Genomic DNA, 27,919 nt, shown 5'->3' with positions numbered 1-27,919 from the left:
TGAGGAGATGTTCTCAGCACTTTAGCCTCAACTCTAGTATAGCTTTTTCATTTTTACGACTCCGGGCGATTTTCACATTTTTTTTATCTTCAAAATACTTTCTTTTCTCCAACAGACAGCGAGAGTGTCCAAAAATATGGGTGGGTACAAATAAAAGGTGCTGTATTCTAAGGTGCCATGCTGTAAGGTGGTTTAACACAACTAGATACAAATATCAGGAAATAAAAGCTGAAATTCTGATCTGTATCATTTATCTGAAACCCAAATGTCTTTTAGAAGGGACTGTAAATTATGTACAAGGAATTCAGGCCACACCCTTTGAGTGTTTCTTGGTGAAAGTGTTTGTAAGTCTATCCATTTCAACAGAAAGATGCCTTGTCTACATGTTCTTGTTAAAAGCTTATCAGCGTTCAGCTTAAAACCTTTGAAAGTTTTAGACTTTTAGAAACAGTTTGCCATTGTCTGAATAGTACAAAAGTTGAGTAGTTGGGTTTAGCGTGTAAACAACGGTCTTGTCGAGGCTGTTAGAGGATTCGCTTCTTGGCGCGTTATTGTTCACATTAAACTGCACAGTCTGACGTCGGTTGATTTACCACCCACACTTATTTAGCGCAGTCCGCATGTGACCACAGACAGATGTTAATAGTCTACTATATCTAAAATAAGTGGTCCACTTACGAACAAGTCTAGGTGCTTTATTAATTAGATTTGTGGCACTTAATTATATCTTGACAATGAGAACCGGGATTCGCCTTCATTTGGCACATCTTATTGTGTTGTCTTCCAGCGCACTCATTCCGGACACCAGCAACCAGGACTTTTTTTGTTTTCGCTCTAAGTCCGAACTTGGACGCAGTCAGTGTACTTTTCTTCGGAGACCAACAGCGGTAGCGTCTGTTCTTTTTTACTGGACCATGTGGACAGCAAACCATCGTGTTGAAGAGTGTTTTATAAGCGCCGAGCCAGCTTTGATTCAAAACTATATGTCAGTATGTCATGAACAAGGCATCTGGGATCAACATAAAACGTCAGGTCTGCGCCTCAATATAACTCTCCTTGTGGAGCATGATAGTACATGTGAATTTAGACCAATTGTCCTTGGCAACTTGAGGTGGCATAGGTACTTAGACCCTGGCTATCTACCAGGCTCTGGGAACAGAATGCGCCAGAAGCGCGCTTGGATCTTTCCCGGAACCCTGTGGTGTGGTCACGGAAACCGCGCTGGTGACTACGAGCAGCTGGGTGAGTAGGTTATAGCCGGACAGTCAAGTCATATGATTCAGTCACACTTTACATGCAAAATAATGTAGTAAAACTTCTGAAATACAAAACTTGAGAAATTCATTGGTTTATTCCTAACTAGGAATGTTTGAGCGTGTGGACAGATGCTGCCGAGAGCATGATCACTGTGACCATATCATTCGCCCATTCACTGTGAACTTCGGGGTGTTTAATCCGACTCTGTTTACAATTTCACATTGCGACTGTGATCACAGGTAGGCTTGAGCGGGGACACCTAAAACTTTGTTTCTCTACTTTATGGGGAAGTTCTTAGGGTTCCAAACATTTTCCTTTAATTTTCCTTGCATATGTCTAGTACAAATAGGTTGTCTTTGTTATGAATTAAACATTTTCTTTTTTACGATTTAACCAGAAAGAAGCAAAGGTAATGGTTAGAAAGTGTCCTAACTGTTGTTCTCCATCACTCCTGCCTCTTAATTTTTTGTCTTCAGTGTGATAACTCATTAAATTGCTGCTATCCACACCACATATAGAAGCCTTTTTATTATTTGCTTCATGTATGAGAAGGTTGGGATCAGAGCACAGGGCGCAGATATGATACAGCACGCATGGAGCAGGTAGGGTTAAGGGCCCTGCTAAAATGCCCAACATTGGCAACAACTCAGAGCCTTTACAACTTGGGCCACCATTGCCTGTCAGTTGTGAGATTTGCCATCATTATATGTGTTCTGTCATTAATAAAATAGCAGCAGTACACCTCTGTCTGTTTTTCTTGGCTTGTTTCTTATATTGCAGTAAATAAAATGATCAAAGGGAATTTGTGTGAATTTAGATGGCTAAACTGCACAGAATAGCACAGTTTCATTGGATAGGCTAATACAGCTTTACAACTTGCCCCTATGCACAACTAAGAATCGAACCAGACTCAATTCTGCAGGTTATATAAGAATTTAGACACAGGGTGTGTCTATGTAGGATTATAGATTATAGATATAGATTAAAAATATACTAAATTTAAATTCAAACAAAACATGAGGCTGAAATTTTATTAATTAAAAAAATATATATAATTGTATTATTTATACACATTGTTGGTATGGTAACCAGCAAATACCAAAAGATTTGTCATACTAGTGTACAGGGAGTGTGTTACAACATGCTCTGAATTGGATGTGCCCCATTTCTTCCCTAACAGCTGCTTCACTTGAGGCATGGTTTGGCATTCCATACAAAAAAAATGCAGGAAGACTCCTGGAGGGTCATCATTTTCACCCTGTCATCTGTAGAGTTTACTTTCTCTATTTGACATATCCCAGTATGCACACAAAATTATAATTTTGAAAATAACTGAAAAGCACAATCATAAAAATCTAAAGTGCAATAATGTTTCTATACATCAGTGCCATATGAAATATGAAAGTAAAGCTACTGTTCAACAGCTTCTCATATGTTCTTTTTTGTTGGTCTAATAGCATATTTCAGATTGCCCTATTAACCTGTATATTCAGTTTCTATAAAAATCTGTTAATTTTTTTCTCTTTACCTATTTATTAGATTTAAGCAGTGCCTTCTAAACATTAATGACACAGTCTCAAATATGGTGGGCTATACATTCTTCAATATGCTTAAGCTCCACTGCTTTGAGCTCATACAGAAGAGAAGATGCACGAAGATCAGCTGGGTCGGAATGTGAGTGCTTAATAAGTATATTAGTTTTCTTAGATCAGTTAACCTATTTTAACAACTGCTATTTTTTAGTAAAGCCTGGACTAGAACAGTATAGAGGTTCTAATTACCATCAAAACATGAGAAATTTGATCAAAGTGCATTTTATCATATCACAAGTCCCTTCTTTAAATGAAGGTAAGCTTTACTAGGGATTCAAACAATCACATACATATAGCTTTTAGAAATGAATGTTTTGCTTTTCCATAATTCATGATTCTATAATGAGAGAATATATATAAATGTTGTTGTGGACTCAGGTAGGGATCAAATCAAGAAGAGAAGCACTGAGATTGAGAGATCTTCATTTAAACTTTTGGTTGCATTTAGTTTCATGTGTTGACTTGCTTCCTTGTGCCCTCTGGCAACAGCTTCATCTTTATAATCCCTTCTATTCCCCAATCTTCCACTGTCAATGATATATTTGTTGTTATCAATTAAAAAATAAACAACAAAAAACCCACTTTTGACCTTTTGACTTTAGCTACTTTAGTTAGAGTGTAACTTTTATCTTTACTCTTTTCTTATAGGTGCACATCAGATAAGGTTGCACCTTATGCAATCCTTAAACATACAACAATATATAATGCCACCACTTCAACAGCTGGCATTCCTGATCCACCAGTTTGTCCAGGAAAACCTTCAGCTACCACCAAACAAAAGAACTTAAAACCTAAAGAAAGAAAGCAATCAACATCTCAAAAGAATTGTGTTCCAGGAGCATCTGCAGCAGGGCACACTGTTCTGTTGAGTAAAATTATTGATCAGCCCTATGGTACACCAAAGACAATTTCACCAGTGTCTAACATAGCACAGCCAAATTGCCCGATGAGCTGTAACACAACATTTTTCCATCAGAAATCTAAACCCATAAAGCAAAGCACTCTATTTCCAGCAGCAGCAAGTACTGCATATGTGGACACAACATCTGTAACATCTACAAAACGGATGGCTACTCCATCAAAAAAAATAATGCCAAAGAAAGGCAAAAACATTACTCAAATGTCCTTTACCACAGTACAAACCAAACTCATCAAAAATGATAAATTTCTAACATCCAAGCTGAAAGGTAAACAACCCAAAGCTGATCATTTCAATCCAAAACAGCAGAGGGGAAACGATGACAAGCAGTACAATGTCACCGTATCTCCAAAATTCCTAACTCTGTCCCTGGCTAGAAAACTGCCAAGGAGTAACAAGTTGTTTCAAAGCATGTCACAAACAAAAAAAGAGGCAAGTAGAAAAAATACATTCAATGGTGACTCAAGCAAAATTCAAACATGGAACACAAGCACATCAGGAATGAAACACAAATCAGTGGAAATCACCAAACTACCTACGACTCGGAATAAAACCAGCTCAGTATATAAAACTTTTAAACCAACAGGTACATGTTTGCATACTTTAATTTAATTTGCATACTTCGGATTAATAAATGTATCAGACGATTTTATAAAATCATCTAGCTACTAAACATTTGTATACAATTATTAAGAATTTGAATAGCATTTATTATTATAGGGCAAGGAATGCTTTTATTGAAAATGGAATGCTTACATATTAGGAAAATGCATATAAACATAGTTATTGTCATTTATTGCAACACTAATCACAGCAGCAATAACCTGAGGCTACAGGTCTCAACATTTCTGAGATCCCAGTGAAGCGTTGGTGCCTCTGGACCATGTCATTATTCAAGCTAATGGATTGAATAATGATTTCATAACCTGAAATCCACTTTAAACCTAACGTTATACCTTATAAATTTTTTCTCAAATATGTTATGCAATCCTATTATGAAATGCTGAATAATTAGTGTAAACACTGCATAGTATACAGATTTAGTAATTAGTGATTAGTAATCTACTTTTCATATCTGGCTTACTTAACAACAGCTCAAAGCAGCTTCACTGATTGAACTATTTTATAAAAAAGAAAGGTTTCTAGATTATTGACTGGTTGACAAGTGGAAACATGTTGGGTGAAGCTGTCTGAGCACTGAATTGGTTCTTGTCTATACATATGTATAACTATATCTCATTTGCCACTTAGAATTTCAGATACAGAAAAAAGTGGTGATTTATTTATTTTGTTTTCTAGCAATCTGTGATGTAACCAGAGCATTAGATGACTGCAAATACAGGATACATCCCATGGAGAAGTTATATGGACTTCATAATACAGAGACAACTACAATCTACCATTGTGATTGCATACACAGGTCATTAAATGTGACAATGACAGAAAAAAAACCAAATCGAACACACAAGCATACGCACTGTTGGCACATATGCTATATTTATAAACTTTTCTCTTCCTCATAGGTTCACTGATCATTTAAAGCAACTCAAGAGCATTGCTTTACTAAATAAACTTCTTTGGAAATTTGTATCCATGTCCTGCATTGAAATACTAAATTTCAGGGAATGCAGCAACAACACAAGGTTTGTGAATGAATAATATTTTTTTAACCAATGTAAAATCATTTTGCACTGTGTTTGCATTTTAGTCCTGTGTTTCTCAAATCCCACATGTCCACATATCACAGCCCAGTCATTATGAAAGTTATCAATTTATATGTTATGTAACTCAGAAATGAGGAGGCTTTTTGTTTTGTGCCATTTTGTGTTATGTGGTAGAATTAGATGCACTTGCTAAAATATATAGCACACAATCTAGAAATGTTGGTTGAGACACTTGGCAGGCTGGTATACTTCAGCCCTAACCAACCAGTGTTGACATTCCAATGCCAGTTTAACTACTATTATCTCTTGATAACAAATGGCATGGGGAAAAGGCAACAGTATGAAGTTTGAGTTTGTCTGCAAATTGCTGAGATAACACAGCTCCAACTCCTGTTTTGGAGACTTCAACCACCACAATAAATTATCTGTAGGGGTCTGGGTGCTTTAGGAGCCTTCTATGTACGGTAAGGATACTTTTTGGCGACTTCATTTAATCCCCAATAGTCAATTCATGGCCAAGAGTCAATATATCCCCTTTCTCTTCTACAAGAAATGTAGGTCAAATTTAGACCTGGTAAAGCACCTCCTCACTTGACTCATCCATGCCATACGGAATTCTCTGCTGTAATGCTTGCCATGTGTTGCCACAATTTCTCTCTCTGCCCTGGAAATCTGTGGGTTGTAAATGTGCATCAAGGGAAAACTGAGGATTACGGATTAGTGTTGATGAGGGATATATGTTTTTGGTGGGAGATGCTAACTTGCAGTTTGGCAGGTGCATGATGCTGCCACTTCGAACTGTGCCTCATCCCGGGCTTGGATTTGGAGTGGTGAATGGTGAGTTTGTGTGTCAGGGGCTATTTAATCTAATAGAGCCTAGTCTCTGAAATTACCCTCTGCTCTGAAGTCAGGCAGTGCTGAATTAAAGGATAAACCTTCATCTTGGTAAGCGATTGAGATAGGCATGTTCTTAGTTTGGGGAGCAGTTTGGTCATCTTCCTTGGAAATACTGGTGTAGACAAGACACGTCATTTTACACATTGAAATAATGTGATCAATACTTAAATAATTGTATTTTGTTGATAACATATATCTGTACTGAGGGAGTTTGTAGGATTTTCTTTACAGTTAAAGGAGTCCCTAGCTGAAAACAGTTAAGAATGAAAAATGAAAAGATTAATGAAAAGGTTTAATGAAAAGACCATTTATTTAAAATTTTGGTTTTCACCTTTACTCTGGTGCATTTTTTTATATTTGCAGATGTTCTGCCATTCTTAACAAGGCCACAGAGTTAGAGTCATCACTGATCAAACTGGAAGGTCAGGTGAAAAATCGAAAAATATCTACAAATAAAAGAGTCTCCAATCAACTTTACAAACGTTGTCTAAGGATTTTACGTCCCAGAAGCCCAAAACAAGCATAGAGCTTGACTAACGCTGACTGAGTGGAAATATATAAAATCTGTATATGTTATACTGTTCAATTTTTTTCTCTAAACATATTATTTATATTTAGTATATACAATGATTGTGACATCAATTGCAAAGCAAAAAAAATGTTTACATGAAATACAATAGATAATAAAGTCTACATATTTGATAAAAGTGTAGATTTTTGTAACGTAAGCAAGATAAAGTATGTCTGTTTCCACCATTAGTCTGTTTCAACCAACAAAATTGAAGAGGAAAAATAAACAAAAATGTGTTGTGAAAAATATGTAAACTGGTGATGTGTTTAAATGTGCAGACCTTAACTAATACTCTGTTAATGTACCTTTTGCCTGCATCATAGCATTTGTTTTTTTGGTTAATAGTTGACCAATATAGCACATCATAAATTGCTAATTGCTCATTTTTATATTCTTCCTTGCACAAATGTTCCAGATCCGTCAAATTGTAAGGGGGTTACTTGTACACAGTCTTCTTCAAGTCATTTTGCAGGTCTGCTGCTAAAAGGGGGGGAATGATTTATTTTTTGTTTGAATCCACTCATTCTTCAAGTTCTAAAAAAAATTGGAACATATGACGTAGTGTTTCAAGTAGCCTAAGTGTGCCCTGTTAGATTGCAAATGTTGTTAAAAGGGACAAACCAATTCAATTCAGTTCAATTCAATTCAAGTTTATTTGTATAGCACTTTTTACAATAGACATTGTCTCAAAGCAGCTTTACAGAACATAAACATAGAGCAGAAGGTAAACATTAGGAATAATAAAAGAAATAACGAATAATAACAGAAAAAGAATTAACAGAATAAAAAATTCAAGATTATTATTAGATATATATAGTTCACAATGTGTATGTATTTATCCCCCTATGAGTAAGTCTGAGGTGACTCAGGCAGCAGTGGCAAGGAAAAACTCCCTTAAATTGGTAAAGGAAGAAACCTTGAGAGGAACCGGACTCAAGGGGTGACACTGGGGGTGTGAATGTAATATACAGTCAAACAAATGTTGTATTGGTGTAAGGATCATGGACTTCAGATCTCCTTAGTATCCCAGAGTCTAACTGGAGATGTCTCAGGATTCTTAGAGTCGGCCTCGGCTTAGTGGACGTCCAAAGGCTTCGTCCCACAGAGGACGTTGGGAGCTGGTACAATGTCTGGATGCCTCGGGATGGGTACAAAGAAAGAAGCAGTGGAGAGGGATTAACATATCTGCTGTTCATAAAAATGTGCAGGTCTGATGTACTGGTGCATGATATTATAGGATGTATTATGTGTACACCTGACTAAAGAGATGAGTTTTTAATCTACATTTAAACTGGGAAAGTGTGTCTGAGCCCCGAACACTATCAGGAAGACTATTCCAAAGTTTGGGAGCTAAATAAGAAAACGCTCTACCACCTTTAGTAGACAGATGTTCTGGGAACTACCAGAAGTCCTGAGTTTTGTGATCTCCGAGAGCTTGAATGATTGTAACATGTTAGAAGACTAGTTAGATACATGGGAGCTAAACCATTAAGAGCCTTGTACGTAAGTAGCAGCAGTTTGTAATCAATTCTAAACTTAACAGGTAGCGAGTGTAGAGATGATAAAATTGGGGTTATATGGTCATACTTTCTTGTCCTAGTGAGAACTCTGGCAGCTGCATTTTGGACTAACTGTAGCCTATTTATTAAAGATGCAGGACAACCACCTAGTAATGCATTACAGTAGTCCAGTCTAGAGGTCATGAATGCATGAACTAGCTTCTCAGCATCAGAGACAGACAGGATGTTTCTCAGCTTGGCAATGTTTCTAAGGTGGAAGAAGGCTGTTTTGGTAGTATGGGCGATATGATTTTTAAAAGACAAGTTGCTGTCTAATATAACACAGAGGTCTTTCACTGTCGAGCTACTAGTAACAGTACATCCCTCTAAATGGAAGTTAAGTTGTGAGAGTTTCTGTGCACTGGTTTTTGGACCTATAAGTAATATTTCTATCTTATTTGAGTTTAACAACAGAAAATTGCAGTTCATCCAATCTTTTATCTCTCTAAGGCATTGAGTTAATTTGGACACTGTGGCTATTTCATCTGGTTTTGATGAGATATATAACTGTGTGTCATCAGCATAACAATGGAAACTAATCCCATGTCTTCTAATAATGTTCCCTAATGGAAGCATGTATATAGAGAAAAGCAGAGGTCCTAGAACTGATCCTTGAGGGACCCCATAATTAACTGGTAATAAACTGGAGGATTCACCAATTAATTCTACAAAATGGTATCGGTCTGACAGGTAGGATCTAAACTAACTTAAAGCCTGTCCATGAATACCTGTGTAATTTTGTAAGCGATCTAGAAGAATGTTGTGGTCTATAGTGTCGAATGCAGCTCGAAGCTAAGAACAAGTCATTTGTAACTTTAACAAGTGCTGTTTCTGTGCTGTGGTGGGGCCTGAAACCTGACTGAAACTCTTCAAGGATGTTGCTCTCCTGTAAGAAGGAGCTCAGTTGAACAGACACAACCTTGGGACGTAACCTAAAGATAACAAGGAGTTAATGATATTAAGAAGAGGCTCACCAGCTTTATGTAACACTTCATTCAGTAGTTTAGTTGCAATGGGGTCTAGTGAACATGTTGTTGATTTAGCTGCAGTAATAAGTTTATCCAACTCTTCCTGTCCTGTACTTGTAAAGCTCTGTAAAGCCTTAGGTGAGATTGTGTCACTAGTTGCTCTCATATGTTGAGCGTCACCTATTTTATTCCTGGTACTTTCGATTTTATCAGTTAAGAATCTCATAAAATCCTCACTACTGAACTGGGATGGAATAGTGTGTTCAGATTTCTGTTTTTTGTTAAACTAGCCAATGTGCTAAATAAAAACCTGGGATTGTTCTGGTTATTTTCTATGAGTTTGCTCAGGTGCTCCGCCCTAGCAGCTTTTAGAGCCTGTCTGTAGCTGGACATACTGTCCTTATACGCAATTCTAAAAACCTCTAATTTAGTTTCTCTCCATTTCCATTCAAGGTTATGGGTCTCCCTCTTGAGGGTGTGAGTATGACTATTATACCACGGTGCAAGTTTTTTATCTCTAACCTTCTGTAATCTGACGTGCTAGTGAATATAGCATCTATGCTGTTAGTCATTACATCTAGGTCGTTTGTGTTTAAGGGTACAGTAAGAAGTCCAGACAGATCAGGCAGGTTATTTGTGAATCTGTCTTTAGTGGTCGGAATAATAGTTCTACCGAGTCGATAACGTGAAGAGACATAGTTAGTCTGTTCTACGGGTAGTGTGTACATTATGAGGTAATGGTCTGTGCAACCAACATGAAGACCAGAAAGTTGTCTATGGAAGAAAAGGCATTTTGAAGGTTTAGACTAGGGCTGAGATTTGGCAACAAGTTCCGAAACAGCACTGAGTGCCAAATCCTGACACTAGACCACCTGGGATACACCAAGATTAGCTTTTTTACTCTATAAACTGGCAGAAAGTATGTTTCTTTGGATTCCCAATTAATTCTATTACTAACATAAAAATGTACATCATTAGTAAAGATTACTAAGCCCCTTTGCTTTTCTTGTATAGACAGCTCTCTGGTTTTAATGTTGGTTTGTAATAGTAGATTTATTTTGTAATGTTAATTTAATTATGTATTTAGCAACGTTATTTTACAGCATTTGGACAGTATTGTATGTAGTTTATGTGCTTTGAGCAAATAAAATATTTGTAAAATTGTTGTTTTATTTTTAAAATTTTACAATGGCTAAGTTATATTTTATTACATGTGCTATTAGAAAACCGTGACATTTTTAAGTTATATTCAAATAAAGGGTTAAAATAAATTGTTTTATTTATAGTTATATTTATTTTTTTCTAGAAAACACAATTTAGAAAATAATTGTCACAATAATTTAAGTTAATTTGGAAACTTTTCAACCACAACACTATAACTGCAATAAACTCTTTTTTATATATAAATTTTTTAATATATATATATTATATTACATTTTTTATTTTAAATAATATATATATATATATATATATATATATATATATTTAAAATAAAAAAATTAAAAAGATAAAGTTGACTTTTAATAAATACTTAAATATATTTAATCCGTTTTTTTATTGGTGCTGTTTAACTGTTTATGCAAAGCCGCAGTGCACGCTGGGAAAATTGGGCTTCCAATAATATAGCACCATGGCGTCACACCGACACCAGTATAGGTTTATCTCCTCTTATATATACAAACATATGTTGGATAACTAAAACATTGTTCAGACTTTTTACATACCACTAATCTGGTTGCACTGCACCGTGTAGGAAAGTATTTATATGACAACCTGTGTCATCTTTTTTAAATACGGCAGTAACATTGACTAGCAGTGTATCTGGTCGGCTTTCTATAGTTAGCGCTCATTGTAGCTTCTTCTGCTAAAGCCTGATAGCAGGCAAAACGGGAGGAGCCGAAACAAGTACCGCTTTAGTTCCTCGAATTGCTGAATGACAGCATGATGGATACAACCGGCTAGAGCTTACTGAATACGTCGGCTACTTAGTTTTAATGCTCGTCAGGTAAAGGGCTTTCTTCGGAGTAGAGATATGGGATCAGGGGCCCTGGATTCGACCCAGTGGTTGTCCGTGAAGGAAGAGACTATTTTTCTTCATGATGGGCTGATGCGTGTCACGGACCTGGCAGAACTGCCCAGCGAACTCGGAGTTTCTGAGCAAGGAGATGCCGAGCAGGAGGTGAGCGTCAGCCTTTGCTTCTTTACATTAGTCATTAAAGCTATGACTCGGATCATGCTCAGGTATATCCATGCAGATGATATTGGTAGGCCAGTGTAAGGCGTTGTGGGAGGCTCATAGTGAACCTCCACCTTTATCTGACAACCGGATGCTTGCCTTGTAAACACGCCTCTGTGTTATTGCTAGTCATGAGCTAGTTAGACACATTGCGGATAATCATTGCCTTATAACGGTAACCAGTTAAATTGTGCTGCCAACTAGTTAACAAGCGTAGACGAGGTTAGCCGGCTGGTAGGGCAGCTTCCTCGCCTAACCTGTGTGTTATCATAGCTAACTGATTAGTATAGGCTCTGATACACAAGCTTGTTATTTACAGATAATAGCTAGACCCGGAAGCTAATGTTAACAAGTCAAAGCTAGCTAAGTCAGACACGTATTTGTAGCAAATCACCTGGTCCTTGAGTATGATGTTAGCAGTTATTCAGACACGCAGGGGTTGAGTTAATGTAATTAGTATTACAGCTATTTACATAACAAATTGAGAAACTCTTATGTAGTCAGTTTATTAGATTAGTCTTCTGGCTGCAAACCGAAAATCATGCAGACACTCATGCTTACACACACGCTTGGGTGTTTTGTGTAGACAGTCAGCATCTTTCATCTAAATATAGCTTGGCAAGCAGCTAATCCAGGACACTTTAGGCCAGTTGCTCATGTCAAATGTCATCAAAGTAAATTAATATTTACACTCACATTCACATTCTCTCATGCTCTTTGTGGAAAGATAGTTTAGTATGACAGTTTTGAGTTGATATCAAAGATGGAAGGTGTTTCTGCATTAGAATAATTTTTATTTATTTATTTGTTTGTTTATTACAAAATTTTAATTCCAATCAAAGTTATGCAGAGTGTACTTGTGATGCTTCTTTTAAAGCCAAATCATTATTTATTTCTTCTAATGATCAAAATCTAAACATGACTTTACTGTAGGTTAATCATGGTCGTGTCTGCAGTGATTTGAAACTTGAGCCTCCAGAGAAGTAGAATAACACCATGAGATGGAGGGAAGATAATGGAATGGACATTACGAATGAGACAATGTTATAAAAGTCAAATTTAAGATGCTGCATTGTAACACAAGGCCTTTTCAAAATAGGTGAAGGGTGCTAAAAGCACGATCTTCTAGGTAATCAAATGGAAATCATAAAGCAAGCTAAAAAAAGCACACTGGTTTAATGTGTATCACTGTTGCGGGTGAACATCTACTTAAATTGAGCCAGAAATTCGAAAAGTCCTGTGGACATTCAGGGCAGAGTGCATTTTACAGGTATATTTTACAGCTTAAGTTTGAATTATATTATATATATTGACATTATTTAATATATTAGAGCTGATGTAAAATATACCAAGAAGACAGCATTTCGCTGATAAATATATGCCAGAATTTAACACGAAAGGAAATAACCAAGTTCAGTGACAATTTGCAAATGTGGAAAGATCGGCAATAACTACTGATACCTTGGCCTTATGTGCAGCAAATTAATGTGAGACTATCACAGCACACTACACCTCCACATACTGGGAGCTGCTGCCTTAAGAATTGAAAAAAGTAGTACCTCTTATAGCATTCAGTTGTGTTTACTGCTTTATTGTATCCTATTTTCAGTACATTGTTGCATTAATGTTACTGTAACTTCTCTTGAGTCTATATGACTTGAAGCACTTGAGTTTTAACATTAGGAAATGATTATTATACCTAAACAGATGCACAGAACACTGTAGTTTGGGCTTTAATTAGTGCCTTTAGTAAAAATGTAATGTTAATTTTTATTTTTTATTTTTTTTGACAGAGGGTTTATTTTTGTTCATACCTCAGGGCTTTTTGTCTGTTGCTGTTGGTGCAATAAATCTTTTGTGATGCAGGATATGTATGTCAGTTTCTTTTATCCATATAATTATGAAGTAATAATTTTTTTTTCTGTTTGTTTAAATTTAAAAAATGTGAAGAACTGCGTTGGTCCAATCAAACGGAATGACAATTGCAAGCACATCTTACTGTTAAGAAATAAAAAATACATGAAATAAATAAGTAGATTGTATTATATTTTTTTTGTTTTATTTTGTCTGTTTTACATTTTAACTTGTATGTAGTATTCTTATTTTCTGTAATTATGGTCCCAGATAAATGTAATACTTTACTCTATTCAATCAATATATTTGAATCACAAATACAATATTGTATAATATAGTATAGTATAATACAAATTGCATCACTAAAAATGAAAGAACAATGAATCAGTCAGGTTCACAGGTCTGGAAACCGGCCTTGACTAATATGTAGATGTTTCAATCTATAATGCTTTAGAAGCTGTAAATGTTTTGCCATACTTTGATTTTGCGTGGCTGTCTCATAAACTAGAAGGCCTACTGTTTCTCCTTGACACTTCGAGAGTGTTGAAACTCATCATTATGTCTTCCTCCGTAGACCTTACTTTGTCCAGTGAGTAAGGTCATCCTGTAAACAGACACAATCTATGATATCCACAATATTCCATTATTTAATGATGAATAGGAAAGTAACCACAGCAAGTATGCCATACAAATCTGTGTGTCGATTTCTGCTATTCTGAATGAGTGACCAATCACTGCTCCAACAAACCCGGCAATTCACAAAACACAGGCTCATCCTGCAGCGTATCCTGGGCCTGACTGCTGTGTGTATATATACAGTTTATATACACATGTAGAATTAGACACTTTCTGCAAATAGCAATTTCTCTATTTCAGTAGAACATCAATTCTTTAGAGGCATGTACCTCATTACGAGTCATATCTTCTGTTTGAACACATCTGGACTCCAGGTGCACTGGTGTTCCAGACCACTGATGTAGAATGCAGTGTTTGATCACTTTGAAAACGTCTGCTTCGCCTGCTGCTCACATTCACATTTGGTTTGGAAAGTAGTCCATTATGTTATATGTAGAGATGCTCCGATCAGCATTTTTGGGGCCGATTACCGATCACCAAGATCATGATCTGCCGATCACTGCCGATCACAGAATGGCAGGGGAATGGGAATCTTTTATCTATAATCTAACAGAGTTTGCAGCATTTTTAGAAATGAAATTAACTCTAAATTAACTGTATTGAGAAAAAAAACTGTAGAAATAGGCTACAGTCAAGATCTTGAAGAACCACCAAGTGTTTATTTTAGAAAATGAGAACTTAAGGCCATCTTTCCCAAATAAGGCAGAGTAACTTAAAATTATTCCAAACAATGAGGGGTCAGGCAGACCAACACACATCAGATCAGCTTAATGGGATGTAGCCTCTTAATACACTGATTACATTTTATAATTGGCAGCAAAATGTAAAACTTGTTACACCAAAACTGGCTACTGCCACAAAGGACAAAACTATGGCAAGTGTTTTTTTTCTGATATTATTATGAACGTCTAATGTAGATCCAAAAAATAAAATAATGAAAGCTACTGTAAGCCAATGCCATCCTTTCTAAATAACAAGGCAGAGAAACAAGGAGGCCAAGCAGATAGTTACCAACCAGATGAACTTGGGATGGCATGAGGTTATATAGGCCCAGGCTACTTGTAAAATGTAAATAAAATGTAAATAAAAATTTTAATGTATTTACTAAATGTATAATTTTTTATAAATATAAAATATATTTATATAAAATTTATTTTAATATATTTTTTGTGAAGCTAATATATACACTATCCTTCAGAAGCCTGTCGATGTTTGTGTTCACTGTTTGGTACAGCGTGGGGAGACACACATCAGTTAGGTATTTCCTGCCTGGGGGGTCGTATCGTGGATCAGGGCAGCTTAGCAGGCGACGGAACCCTTTATCCCCCACAACGGATAGAAGTTGTTCGTCGAGGCAAATGAATTCCATAATTCTTAACGTGATGTCTTTCCACCTTGTACTATCCCTGCTGTATGGTTCACGTCATTTAAATGCATCACTCACAGTCGGCTGGTTGAGGAATGGGGATGTTGCTGGCTTTATTTTCTTATACTCGGCATATCCAGTTGTATGGCATGTTCTAAGATGCCTAATCATGTTAATGGTATTAAAATGCCATTGCTTGCTTCCACCTCAAGGGATTTCATCACAACATACATTGAAAATGGCTAACTTTATCGGACACTTTGGAAAAACTCTGCTGTTGTTTACCTGTGTGCCGTGCATGCACGTGTGAAAAAGTCGTGCGAGTAATTTACGTCACATGATCGGCTTTTTTGATCGGCACTTTTGGGGTCCGCCGATCAAGCTATTTTTAGCCAATATCGGCCAATCATGATCGGTGGCCGATCAATCGGAGCAGCACTAGTTATATGCTACTTCTATTAGCCCAAAACCTGGATGCTTCACCTTTGGCCTTATTGAAGGAAAACAATTTTTTTAGAGCAGGGTTTTTGATGTTTTTGAGTTCTGCTTATGACTGAATGATGTATTGAATTATTGTGATGAATAATTTAGAATATTGGTCATTTACTGCTCAGTTAGTGCTGGCACCAGTAAAGCATTGCACAGCACAAAGTTAATGGCATGGCAAATGTTACAAACCTGCACACACTTCAGCTATTAAACACACCATTCTTTTATACAGCTCTTTCTCTTCTTGGATGAATTACACCTGTTGTTTTTTTTTGTTGTTTAATTTTTTCCTGCTTTCTTTTTTCATATTTCTAAAGTTTATGCCATTAACATTTTTTAGACTTTTACATTATAATATTTTTTTTCCTATGCACAAATTTATAGACATTCCTGATCATACGTAGAATACCTCCATAACACCGATCATTTCTTGAATCCTGCACACAAAATAATGTCAAAAAATGTCCATCTTGGTGAGTATTTACATATTATGTAGTTATATAGAAAACTTCCTTGTGCAAAAAACCCCAAAATGATTCCATTGTAAATACAAATACACTGACTGAGCAGACATTTAAGCAAGAAAAACTGTCTAAAAGGACTATGCCCCACAATCAATCCACCTTAGTCTCCCCCTCCCCATCTATGGTATTAAAGTTTCAATGTTTATACGGTATCTAGCACGCCAGTAAATCAGATATGCTAAATGTAAGCTAGCAATATTTCATTGGTAATTTATGAGACTAGCTCAATCTGTTCTGCTATTTCTTCTATCCACTCGACACAAGCTGTTTTTAATGTTTTTGAAAGAAGACTATTATGCTCATTAAGCCTGCATTTGATCAAATGTACAGGACAAAACAGGTTGTGAAACATTGTTGTGAAATATTATTACAATGGCTTTCTGATTAATATACTGTAAAATATAATGTATTTCTGTAATTCAAAGCTGTAATTCATCAGCCATTACACCGGTCTTCAGTGTCACATGATCCTCCAGAAATGATTGTAATATGCTGATTTTTCATCAGTTTTAGAGTCATCGTGCTGCTCTTAATTTTTTACAACCTCTTATTTTTTGCTTAACAAAAGTTACATTTTAAAATGTTTCACAATATTACTGTTTTTATTTATCATGATTAAATAAATCGGGTTTAAATGAGAATAAGATACTTCTTTCAAAAACATAAAGTATTGTAATTTGTTTAAACTTTTGACTGAACTATTGTATATACAAAGTTATAGTTAGTTTTAGCAAGCATGCAGATTGAGGAGTATTTATTCATCCAGCCTATTTCTGTTCATTTGCATCAATTGTAAAAAGAAATTATTCTAAAATATTCCAATTGTTCAAGTAATTATTTAATATATTAGTGTTTTTACAACTTTCTTCCAATCTTATTTTATAGAACTATGCCACGCATGTGTGGATACATTTCACCTCAGCCAGTGTTGTGAAAATGTTATTTTTTAAAAATCTGTATTAGATTGCATGCATGTCAGCTCAAGTGTTTTTATATGATACAGCTTATATACTCACTCACTCAATCATTTTCTACCGCTTATCCGAACTAACTCGGGTCACGGGGAGCCTGTGCCTATCTCAGGCTTCAACGGGCATCAAAGCAGGATACACCCTGGACGGAGTGCCAACCCATTGCAGGGCACACACACACTCTCATTCACTCACGCAATCACACACTATGGACAATTTTCCAGAGATTCCAATCAACCTACCATGCATGTCTTTGGACCGGGGGAGAAAACCCCCAAATAAATATGACTCAATATTGCACATATTGACACAATACAACATACAATTAGATAGAATACACATAAACTGTTTTTTTTCCTGTAGGCCAGGCCTAATTTTATGATGAAATTAGGTGATGTATGAATTACATTTTTAGGAATATAAATTGCATTTTGATTTAAATACTTCAATCAAAATAGTATATTGCCATATTTGTTAAACCTCCAGCCTTGTGTACATATGTACATACATATGTAATTATAATTATGACACTGACATAAGCCTGCAGTAAATATTAATACAAAAATCTGTAATAAATCACACAAACAAAAGTGGTGATAGCAGAAATATAAAAGCAAATCTGTAGCTTTATCATTCGGTATTTAGACAGTTCAAACTCAATGCAATAATTATGATATGTACACATGTGGATTGCACTTTTTAATCCCTGTCTGTGAACGTTACTAGACAGTTTTCAAATAAAAAAAATGAAAATATAAAAAATACACACAAAGTGCAGAAAAAAAACGAGAACAAATATCTGCCTGTGCCTCTTTGAAAATACTTGAAAGCTGTCTTCAGCTCTGCTGTGACTTTTTGTCTGCATTTCTTGTTTAGCTCCAGTATGGGAAACAGGATAAAATATGTGCGGCAGGGCATGCTGTATCCAGAGTATTTATCAAAGCCATAAACCCAGGCTTGGGCACCGTACTGAGGCACAACTTATCTTTCACTATTGGCTGTTTGTATGGGGTAAATGTGACCGAGATCAGCAGCTGCCACAAGAATGGTTGATTAGATAACTGCATACAGTAAAAATGCATTGTCAAGTTGTATATTTTTGTATTTTTCTAGAGCATTATTGAGCTCTAACACAAAGTGGGTTTTCTATTACCGGATAAAAGTCTGTATGCATCTGTATGCAAACATATGCTTCATACCTTTGACTGGTCTGTTTAGCATATCAGTCTTCTGATTTTCTAGATTATTAAATATTTTTCAATGTAAAATCAGAATTTTCTATTTTTTATCTGTGATTTGCTGTTTAGTGAATGATGCTCATCTAGATGTGTACAGGATTTGCAGCAAGTGTGTGACCTGTTTTCAGTGACTTAAGATGTTTAAGAACTAAGCCATGTGTGGGTGGAAAGAAGCACTCGGGAGGCAGGCCACTGGAGTACTCATCCAGCTCCACCAGTTCCAGGACTCCTTCAGTGTACCGCTCCTCAACCAGAATCCTCTCACGACACTAGTACTCGAGCTGTTGCATGAACCTTGGGCAGCTGACCTTTGAGTTTCACATCTCTGAATTATCAGTGGTGTTCCCAGTCATCCATGGGCCAACGCCAACCAGTTGCCCAATGTTTGTCTCCACAGAGGCTTCAAGATCACCTGTGGAAGGCATATTTGTGCACATCATGTCCAGGGTGCACCCATAGGTTCTTGGCCAGACCTTGACTGATTGCCTTAAAGGTTTCTGTTGTTCACAGCTTGATTATTTGTCTGATGGAGGCTGGTGTGGTACTTAATAACACCTGGTGTGTGTACCAAGCTAGTTAATTTTGCTGTAGTATTAAATTAAAGCCTAGGATAATTTTTATGATTTTCAGTTAGTGTAGACAGAGATGCTGAAAAAGTAGCACTAAGATTTTCTGTAGCTCAGAAAGTTTTCTTTAATGATACTTGAAATACTATTAATTTACTTTGATGCCATTTACATTAAAAAATTTTTAGAGTACATTTTTTAAAGTACATGTCATGATCATGATCAATGATCATGTCATGGTGCTAATTTTTCTCTCTGTTTTTCTTCAAAGTGTACAGTATATATAGGATTTATATAGGATGTAGTGAAAAATTTGATTTTAAGTAATCAGTCGCCTGTTCAAGTTTGATGGGGTCAGATGGTGATCCAGTCATGGTGATAACTCTAGCAGACTTTTGATAAACCTCTCTGCATATTGATAAACCTCTTTGCAGTAGCACACACATAAATGTAGGTTTAACACAGTAACATGGCAAAGATCAAATATGTCTACATCATGTCTACAATAACTTTTTATTGAGATGAGATGAGATGAAGGTCTGCTGCCGACTGTGGAAATGCGACTATATATTCTATATTTAAATTCAATGTTAGAACAAGGAGTCTTAATTATCAAAAAAAATTAATCATAAATTTTGCACAACATGGACGTGTCCTATATCAAAACACTCAGCCCGATGAGGGGAACTGCCTCACGTGTGTTTTGGTCACGTCACGCGACGTCACGTGTAGCCCCGCCCCCAAAGTATTCGAAATCAAAAAGTTAGCACAACATGGACATGTCATATATCAAAACACTCAACACGATGAGGGGAGGTTGCTACGTGCAAGAACAATTCACATTTTCTTCAGGAAATGTACTGTTCTAGTTAATGGTGCTTGCAAAGCATCATTATTGTTATTCTGCATACTTATTATTATTATTATTATTATTATTATTATTATTATTATTAATGGAGCTTGCAAAGCATCATTATTGTTATTCTGCATACTTATTATTATTAATGGTGCTTGCTAAAGCAACATTCTTATTCTCTTGCATACTCATTAAGGGTGCTTGCAAAGCATCATTAATGTGCTTGCTAAAGCACATTCTTATTCCCTTGCATACTTATTATTATTATTATTATTATTATTATTATTATTAATAATGTGCTTGCAAATCACATTCTTATTCTCTTGCATACTTAATATGAATGTGCTTGCAAAGCACATTCTTATTCTCTTGCATACTTATTATTAATGTGCTTGCAAAGCACATTCTTATTCTCTTGCATACTTATTATTATTATTATTATTATTATTATTATTATTATTATTAATGTGCTTGCAAAGCACATTCTTATTCTCTTGCATACTTATTATTATTATTATTATTATTATTATTATTCTGCTTCTTCTTCCGGAAACTTTGTCGGCGCGTAACTTGTCCCACAGCTTTTGTCCTAGACCCATAATTGAGGTGTAAAATCGACCGGCTCATTGAGGAGAGGTGTGCTATGGATTTTATAAGCGATCAGAATTCCCAGTATGGAAGCTCAAAGGGGTGTTTTTTCCCCATAGACTTGAATGGGGAATCTCTCTGTAGATGTGCTAACATCCAAAAGAGGGCAGCAGACACCAGTGAATCTGTGTAAAGGTCTTTAAAGCTTGTTGCTATATTTCACAGTGAGCTTCAGTTCCATTTCATATATATATATATTGTGGGATTGCCCCCTATTTTCATGATTTTCGTTTAATTCGTTAGGCCCTGGACTACAAATCTGACAGCTCAGTGTATTTTTTAAGCCTTCTAGGACAAGTGAGAGCCGAAAACAAAGGACGGAAGTGCTGTGTGTTTCGGTCAGAAACGCGTTTTGGATTAAAGCATTTTGGATTAAAAGGCTTACATATTCCAGTTCCTTAGACTCTTGGGGATTTTTTACAAGCATTTGTTTTGAAAAATATTACCCCAGTGAACAAAGGTAAGCGCCGCCTATTTCCGGTGACTATCAAGTTGGATTAAATTAGTATGATGGCTATAAATCATATTATGCTTTGTGTGTGGGCTTAATAAAATTCTGAGAGTCAAAGCTTTCAAAACAATATAGCATTTAACCGTGTATTTGATGTTTAAAACTAGTGTTGCGTGCCTTGGACAGCTCGGCGGTCACATCTGTTGTTGTTTCTGCCATTTGTATAACTTTTTGTTGTTTTCAACTATCGGTGTAGTTTTTATAATTTTTTATTTCACTTTAAACTAATGTCCTTTTAAGAACAGCAACGGCTCTTTTAAGAGCCACCCATTAATTAAAATTAAGCGCATTTTTTCTTTGTCTCCTCACATTACATAATTATTTTTTGACATGATATGACACGTATATCACAAAGAATGATAAGAATGACTGTAATATAATAAAATTGGGTATTGTTATACGCGCCATTCTTCACATTAGTGAATTAATACATAAAACCGCAAAGGCTTCCTCATGTTCCTGGATGGCTTAGTGGATAGCGAATCCGTTTAGCATGCAGAGATTCGGGGTTCGAATCCACCCTCGGACAGTTTTTTTTTTTTCTAAAACTTTATAATAAAGGTTCATTAGTTGACATTAGTTACCACATTACTTAACATGAACTAATAATGAACTGCACTTCTACAGCATTTATTCATTTTGTTCATGTTATTTTCAACATTTACTAATACATTATTAACACCATATTAACATTACTTAATATACTGTGAACTAACATGAACAAAGAATAAACTTTATTTTAACAAAGATTACTAAATACAATAATTTATTGCTCATGGTTAGTAAATGTTAGTTAATACATTACATTTGAACTAATGATCCTTATTGTAACGTGATTATATTTTTTCCCAGTAAAATCACTGATTGATGCTTTAGTTCAAGATCTTCATGGCGCTTGTTTCAGGAAAAGATAAATGGATTTTCAGGTGTGCTCTTTTGTTGCAGGTGAGAAACTAGTCTACAAATATAACCATAGTAACTGTGCAGCCATACCCTAGCAACCATGTAGTGCACCTTACGAACCATATAACCATATTGCAATATAAAGAAGCCATATCTCAGTTACACAACATAAAACACTCAGCACGATGAGGGGAACTGACGTCACGTGTAGCCCCGCCCCCAAAATAAGTGAAATCAAAAATTTAGCACAACATGGACATGTCATATATCAAAACACTCAGCACGATGAAGGGAATTGACGTCACGTGCAGGCACATTCACATTTTCTTTAGGAAATGTACCGTTCTAGTTATTTTTATTCTTCCGGACACTTTTTCGGCACGTAACTTGTCCCGCAGCTTTTGTCCTAGACCCACGGATGAGGTGTCAAATCGACCAGTTCATTGAGTAGAGGTGTGCTATGACTTTCATAAGCAATCGGAATTTCGGAATTCCCGGTACGGAAGCTCAAAGGGTTATTTTTTTCCATAGACTTGAATAGACATAGACACCACGTGACGTCAAGTGTAGACCCGCCCCCAAAACAAGCGAAATCAAACATTTGCACAAGATGGACATGTGACATATCAAAACACTCAGCACAATGAGGGGAACTACCCCATGGGTATTCAGATCACGTCACATGCTCGTGTCTGCTCACCTCCAAAAGTATTGGCACCCTAGCGGTCCAGTAGCTTTCACAATCTTTCTGTCCACTCGCCTCCAAAATGCACCAGCCTTTGCGAATACTTGCACCGTCAAAGCCAACATCAAAGTTTGTCTCGACGAACTTTACAAATCTAGTTATGTTGGCTTTGTAGAAGCCAACATTCTGATTTCCGTTATAAGCTTATCGAACATCCCATAGACTTGAATAGGGAATTCTGAAAAGTCCTCTAAGCTCTCACACACACAATACATCCAACATTAAGAATTGCATGCTGTTCTATGCAGTATAATAAGTAGAATCCAATAATGACTGCAGTGACATCACGTGAAAATTAGAAATTTGGACAACATGGACATGTGACATATCAAAACACTCAGCACAATGAGGAGAACTGCCCCATGGGTATTATGGTCACATCACGTGAGGTCACATGAAAATTTAAAATTTGCACAACATGGACATGTGACGTATCAAAACACTCAGCACAATGAGGGGAACTGCCCCACGGGTATTCTGGTCACGTGACGTCATGTGAAAATGAAAAATTTGCACAACATGTACATGTGACATCAAAACACTCAGCACAATGAGGGGAACCACCCCACGGGTATTATGGTCACGTCACGTGACGCCACATGATGTCACGTGAAAATAAAAAATTTGCACAACATGGACATGTGACGTATCAAAACACAGCACAATGAGGGGAACTGCCCCATGGGTATTCTGGTCACGTCACATGCTCATGTTCGCTTGCCTCCAAAAGTATTGGCACCCTAGCCATCCAGTAGCTGTCACAATCTTTCTGTCCACTCGCCTCCAAAAAGCACCGGCCTCAGATTAGATTTATATTTACATTTATGTAATTTGGCAGATGCCCTTATCCACAGTGACATTTATCTCATTTATACAACTAAGCAGTTGAGTGTGAGGGGCATCATTCTGGGGCTCTGCAGTGGCAGCTTGGTGGTCCTGGGACTTGAGCTCACAATCTCTAAGTCCAATGTCTTAGACACTAAGCTACCATTGATCAATATAATACCAATATAAATCAAGTATTTGTATGAGTTTTTTTTTTACCCATGGACATAGGTTTGTAGTTATTGGATTGCATAGTTTCTGAGTTTTATGGTTTCTGAATTTTTAATATCCAAGAACAAGGTTTTTAGATATTATGGTAGCTAAATTCCATAGCCAGGTGTGTTTGTCAGTTGGCTACTATAAGTTTTTATTCTGTATATTTAGATCCTGACCTTTGAAACCAAGAATCCAGTGGAGTTAGCTGAGCGCTTGCGTTCTGTCTGTGGTAACCAAAGCAACGCTTATGCACGTCTCCTGGAGTACCGGCTCAATGCCCTGCGAGGCCTTTGGGGGGCACAACGACAGGTGGCCGTGGAAGAGCAGCAAGATCGAGATGGTGCAACAGCAGGAACTGGCACTGGAGCAGCCACTGATGAAGAGACCCTGACCCTCCTGAAGCGTCAGGGCCTACTTCAGCAGCAGTACCAACAATCTCATCACCACCCTTCACTACCCTCCAACTCTGATCAAGCTCCCTTCACATCTCGTGTGGGTTTACTGCTCATCTTCCCCCTGCTGCAGTCACAAACCCACCATGACCCAGCACTTGCTGGTGTCACTGCTGAGGTACTGCTGGCCTGTCTGCGTGACTGCCAGCCCCTTAGCCTGGGCAAGGAACCTGCTGACTGCCTCAGTGGCTTGGAGGGACTTCTGTGCTCATGGTTGGAGCAGGAGGGTGAGCATGCAGCAGTACCACAGGAAAAGCCATTGCTGACTCAGAGACAGAGGGAGAACGCAGCTGCTGCGCTCGTAGCGCTAGCATGTGCCAGGTGCTTGCAATACAACAGTACAGATTGTACTGCAATGCTGCAAGTTATGTCATATCAGATTCCTTTCAGTTTTCTATGTTAGTATTGTTTAAGTTAACCCAATAAAATTGATATAGCCCTATATCAACAAAAACATATGTTGTTTAAATCTTTACTATATAGTACAAGGTCATTAAACAGAGCACAAGGTTGCATGCACAAAAAAGTATTTGTAATTGTGGAGCAATGTATCAAGCTTCTCCCTAACTCATCAGCTATTTCATTCACAGAAGAAATTTTATTCCTAAAGTGGAACAGAAAAGGTCACAACAATTTTGAAATCTACAACTATAACTGAATCTAGAATTTAGTTAATATATGTAGGAAATTATGGTCTTGTTTTGTTATGTAGCTAGTAACAATATAGTGCCACTAATATTTTTGTATAAGTGCATGCTTAATACAGCCAATGACCTGTAGCCTGTATGTACTTGTAGATTTATATACAGTACATAATTGACTTGTACCAGTCAAATGCCATTTGTAATCAGTTGATTTGGATACATTTGCAGTATCTTTCATAGTTTTGTTTTATAATGTCTGTACAACGAAAATACTATGATAAATAATCAGTCTCTATCCATCTAGGGGCTCTCTAAAGACATTCATTCACACAGTTCACCTGCTCCAGAAACAGACAGACTTAGGGCGGCTTCCTGTTGCAGATGTCCTCTATAGGTCAGGTTTTGTAACTCCCTTTTTGTTTAAACATTTAAGTGATAAAAACACCATTTTACTAATATAAGGTAACTTGTGTAGGAAAAATTGCTGCTTTTAAAAATACAATATAATTTACAAATATGGCTGTTTTTATTGTTAAAATACAATAATGAAGAAAACCATTGTACAATGTGCCAATGAATATGATATTTTAAGGTGTTCACATAGTATCACAAAGTATATTATTTTTTTATAGTATTTTTATTTTTTTAATTTCCATTTTCTCAGACTAATTCTTCTGGAAGGGGGTCCAGGCTCCCCATCATGTTTGCTTGGGGGGAAACACAATGTCTCATGGGGTTTTGAGGACATGCTCCCTACACCAGATTGCAGTGCTGCAGGAACAGAGGGCAAAGGTAAGACTGTTAGGAATTGCAACAATGAATTAAACATATATATTTTCAAAATTGGTAAATCAGTAGGGTGTGTTGAGTGAGGACTTCCAATTATTTGGCAGGCATTACTGAGGCTTTTGAGCTTCAGTTCTCCACAGTAAGGTTCCTTTCACAGTGTTTAGTAATGACAATGAAACAGAAAAGGATGACAGGTCATGGGATCTGACCATGATCCAATTACCTTGTGACCTCGCCAATTACCTGTTTATCCAATAACATGCGATTCATCCTGAAGAGAAAAAAAACGGATGATTTTTTTTGTGTGTGTGGCAGACTGAAAAGGCCCTTCAGATGTCATTGTAAAAACACTTACAAATGACAAAATATACAACAGTAAATGAATTCCGTCAGCCTTAAAATATCCTTAGTTTTGACTAAGCTTAATCTACTGTACTGATGGTCTCACATTTATTTTAAGAAAAATTTGATATAGCCTTTGTTTCAATGACTGAAGTTTCCGATGTACCATAACTACAAAACCAGACCAAATTGTCACCCCACCACCATGCTTGACAGTTGATATGAGGTGTTTGTGGTGATGCATTGTGTTTGATGTTCCACAGACATGGTACTGTGCACGATTTCCAAATATCTCCACCTTGGTATCATCAGTCCAAAAATATGTTGTTTGTTCAGTGCAGTTTTGCCAGCCTAATTAATACTGCCATATTCTGTTTGGAAATTGGCTCTCTTCATATGTTTTTAATGCTTTTCTTGGGTATGTGTCTATTAACTCAAATGAAAATTCAAATATTAAAATAAAACAGAATAAAAAAAATTAAATAAGGTATCTTTAGTATGATGCATTTCTTTTTATTAGCATCAGCATTAAATAGCAGGAAATGGAGGATGTATTCCTTTAGTTGTGCTGTTTGTTTTATCTCTTTATAAATGTAATTGAGAAGAGGTGTGAATTGTTTGCTCAGCAGAGGGTTAACTCCCACCCCACCCCCAACATGCAAATACACACACACATACTTTCCCATTGTCCTGCTGACCAGCAGCTCAACCCAGAGTCACTATGCTCTATCCACCAAAATACAACAGTGTCCTGCCTAATTTTATAAAAGACTTGTGGCAATAAAATGATTAATCTAAAAATCTTTAATAAGTTGATGTCCATGCTGCCAGCAGAAAGGTGCAACAGTGTACTGTGTACTTTTAATTAGATGGTTAATACATCACATATGTTTAATTTGATTTCTTATTCTTTCTCATTCAGACACTGACTTAACCCGCTGCTTGGCTACAGATGGATTATATCTCTATACAACTAACTCATTTGGTAGAGGTTTGAGCAAGCTGGGCTCAGGCCTTCATGGAACCCTTAGGTAAGCAGCAAGAATCTCTATGGTCATAAACTATTTTCTTTTACTCTAAATAGGAGTTCAATGCAATTCATTCTTAGCATTCTTTATACCAATTTCAATATCTCATTTATATAGTTTAGCTAATTATTTGCAGGATTCAGAAATAGTGGGATATTTACTGTCACAGCCAAATCCAAGGAAATGGCACAGAAACCCCTGGTATCAGGAGATACCAAAGGGGCCATGTGTTGTATGTGCCCACAAAACTGTTAGCTTTTATGAGTATCTACAAATGCTTTTTTATTCTCTGAGCAGTGTTTGGATCCTCTTCTTTTCTTCAGCTATTGCCTGGCTTCTTAGGCATCCCCACACAGTATGTCAGTACTACAGCATGGCCTGTAGTATTGCATTGGTGTTTATAGTTATCTCCACTATGTCCATGAATTAATTGTTGTTTTATGTGCTTGCTCTCTTTCAGAGGATTTGTTTACTGTAGAAATGAAGAGCTGGAGGCTGGTTGGGTAGTACACAACCATAGTTATCTCCTTCATCGTCCTGCCTCCTTTGACATTAAATCCCATCAACTGTGCCAGGTCATAGACCCATACACTTTACAAGTAAGCAATAATATACATGCACAGTTTCTAACTTTATATTACTTATGTTTTAAT

At 36.6% G+C, this 27,919-nt stretch overlaps 2 protein-coding genes across 8 annotated transcripts in view; both read left to right on the top strand.

The window, feature by feature from the left end:
* Nucleotides 1-346: 346 nt before the first annotated feature.
* LOC113642267 lies at nucleotides 347-7,138 on the top strand. Its single transcript, XM_027145597.2, has 7 exons — nucleotides 347-1,242; nucleotides 1,364-1,496; nucleotides 2,797-2,931; nucleotides 3,498-4,354; nucleotides 5,068-5,188; nucleotides 5,292-5,411; nucleotides 6,693-7,138. The coding sequence occupies exons 1-7, from the start codon at nucleotides 735-737 to the stop codon at nucleotides 6,853-6,855; spliced, it is 2,037 nt and encodes a 678-aa protein (XP_027001398.1). The 5' UTR covers nucleotides 347-734; the 3' UTR covers nucleotides 6,856-7,138.
* A 3,817-nt stretch (nucleotides 7,139-10,955) lies between these two features.
* Nucleotides 10,956-27,919, top strand: part of LOC113642271 (probable E3 ubiquitin-protein ligase HECTD4) — a 111,453-nt gene continuing 94,489 nt past the window's right edge. For 4 of the 7 annotated variants that reach the window (XM_047818032.1, XM_027145609.2, XM_047818033.1 and 1 more), the window contains exons 1-6: nucleotides 10,960-11,606; nucleotides 24,180-24,784; nucleotides 25,412-25,501; nucleotides 25,772-25,899; nucleotides 27,161-27,269; nucleotides 27,727-27,865. In XM_047818032.1, coding sequence (XP_047673988.1) covers nucleotides 11,460-11,606; nucleotides 24,180-24,784; nucleotides 25,412-25,501; nucleotides 25,772-25,899; nucleotides 27,161-27,269; nucleotides 27,727-27,865 — 1,218 coding nt within the window. In that variant the 5' untranslated portion in view covers nucleotides 10,960-11,459. Of the gene's footprint in view, nucleotides 11,607-24,179; nucleotides 24,785-25,411; nucleotides 25,502-25,771; nucleotides 25,900-27,160; nucleotides 27,270-27,726; nucleotides 27,866-27,919 lie in introns of all 7 variants that reach the window. The other 3 variants (XM_047818035.1, XM_047818031.1, XM_047818034.1) reach the window with 3 other exon arrangements.

Source organism: Tachysurus fulvidraco, chromosome 9 (genome assembly GCF_022655615.1).
Source record: "Tachysurus fulvidraco isolate hzauxx_2018 chromosome 9, HZAU_PFXX_2.0, whole genome shotgun sequence".
Taxonomy (NCBI): domain Eukaryota; kingdom Metazoa; phylum Chordata; class Actinopteri; order Siluriformes; family Bagridae; genus Tachysurus; species Tachysurus fulvidraco.
The sequence above is the reverse complement of the archived record's forward strand: the minus strand, read 5'-3'. Positions and strand labels throughout refer to the sequence as shown.

Coding starts and splice junctions, on each gene's coding strand:
- LOC113642267 (XM_027145597.2), top strand. CDS start 735: ATGAGAACCGGGATTCGCCTTCATTTGGCACATCTTATTGTGTTGTCT. Junction 1,243..1,363: donor TGGTGACTACGAGCAGCTGG/GTGAGTAGGTTA, acceptor ATTCCTAACTAG/GAATGTTTGAGCGTGTGGAC. Junction 1,497..2,796: donor CATTGCGACTGTGATCACAG/GTAGGCTTGAGC, acceptor CCTATTTATTAG/ATTTAAGCAGTGCCTTCTAA.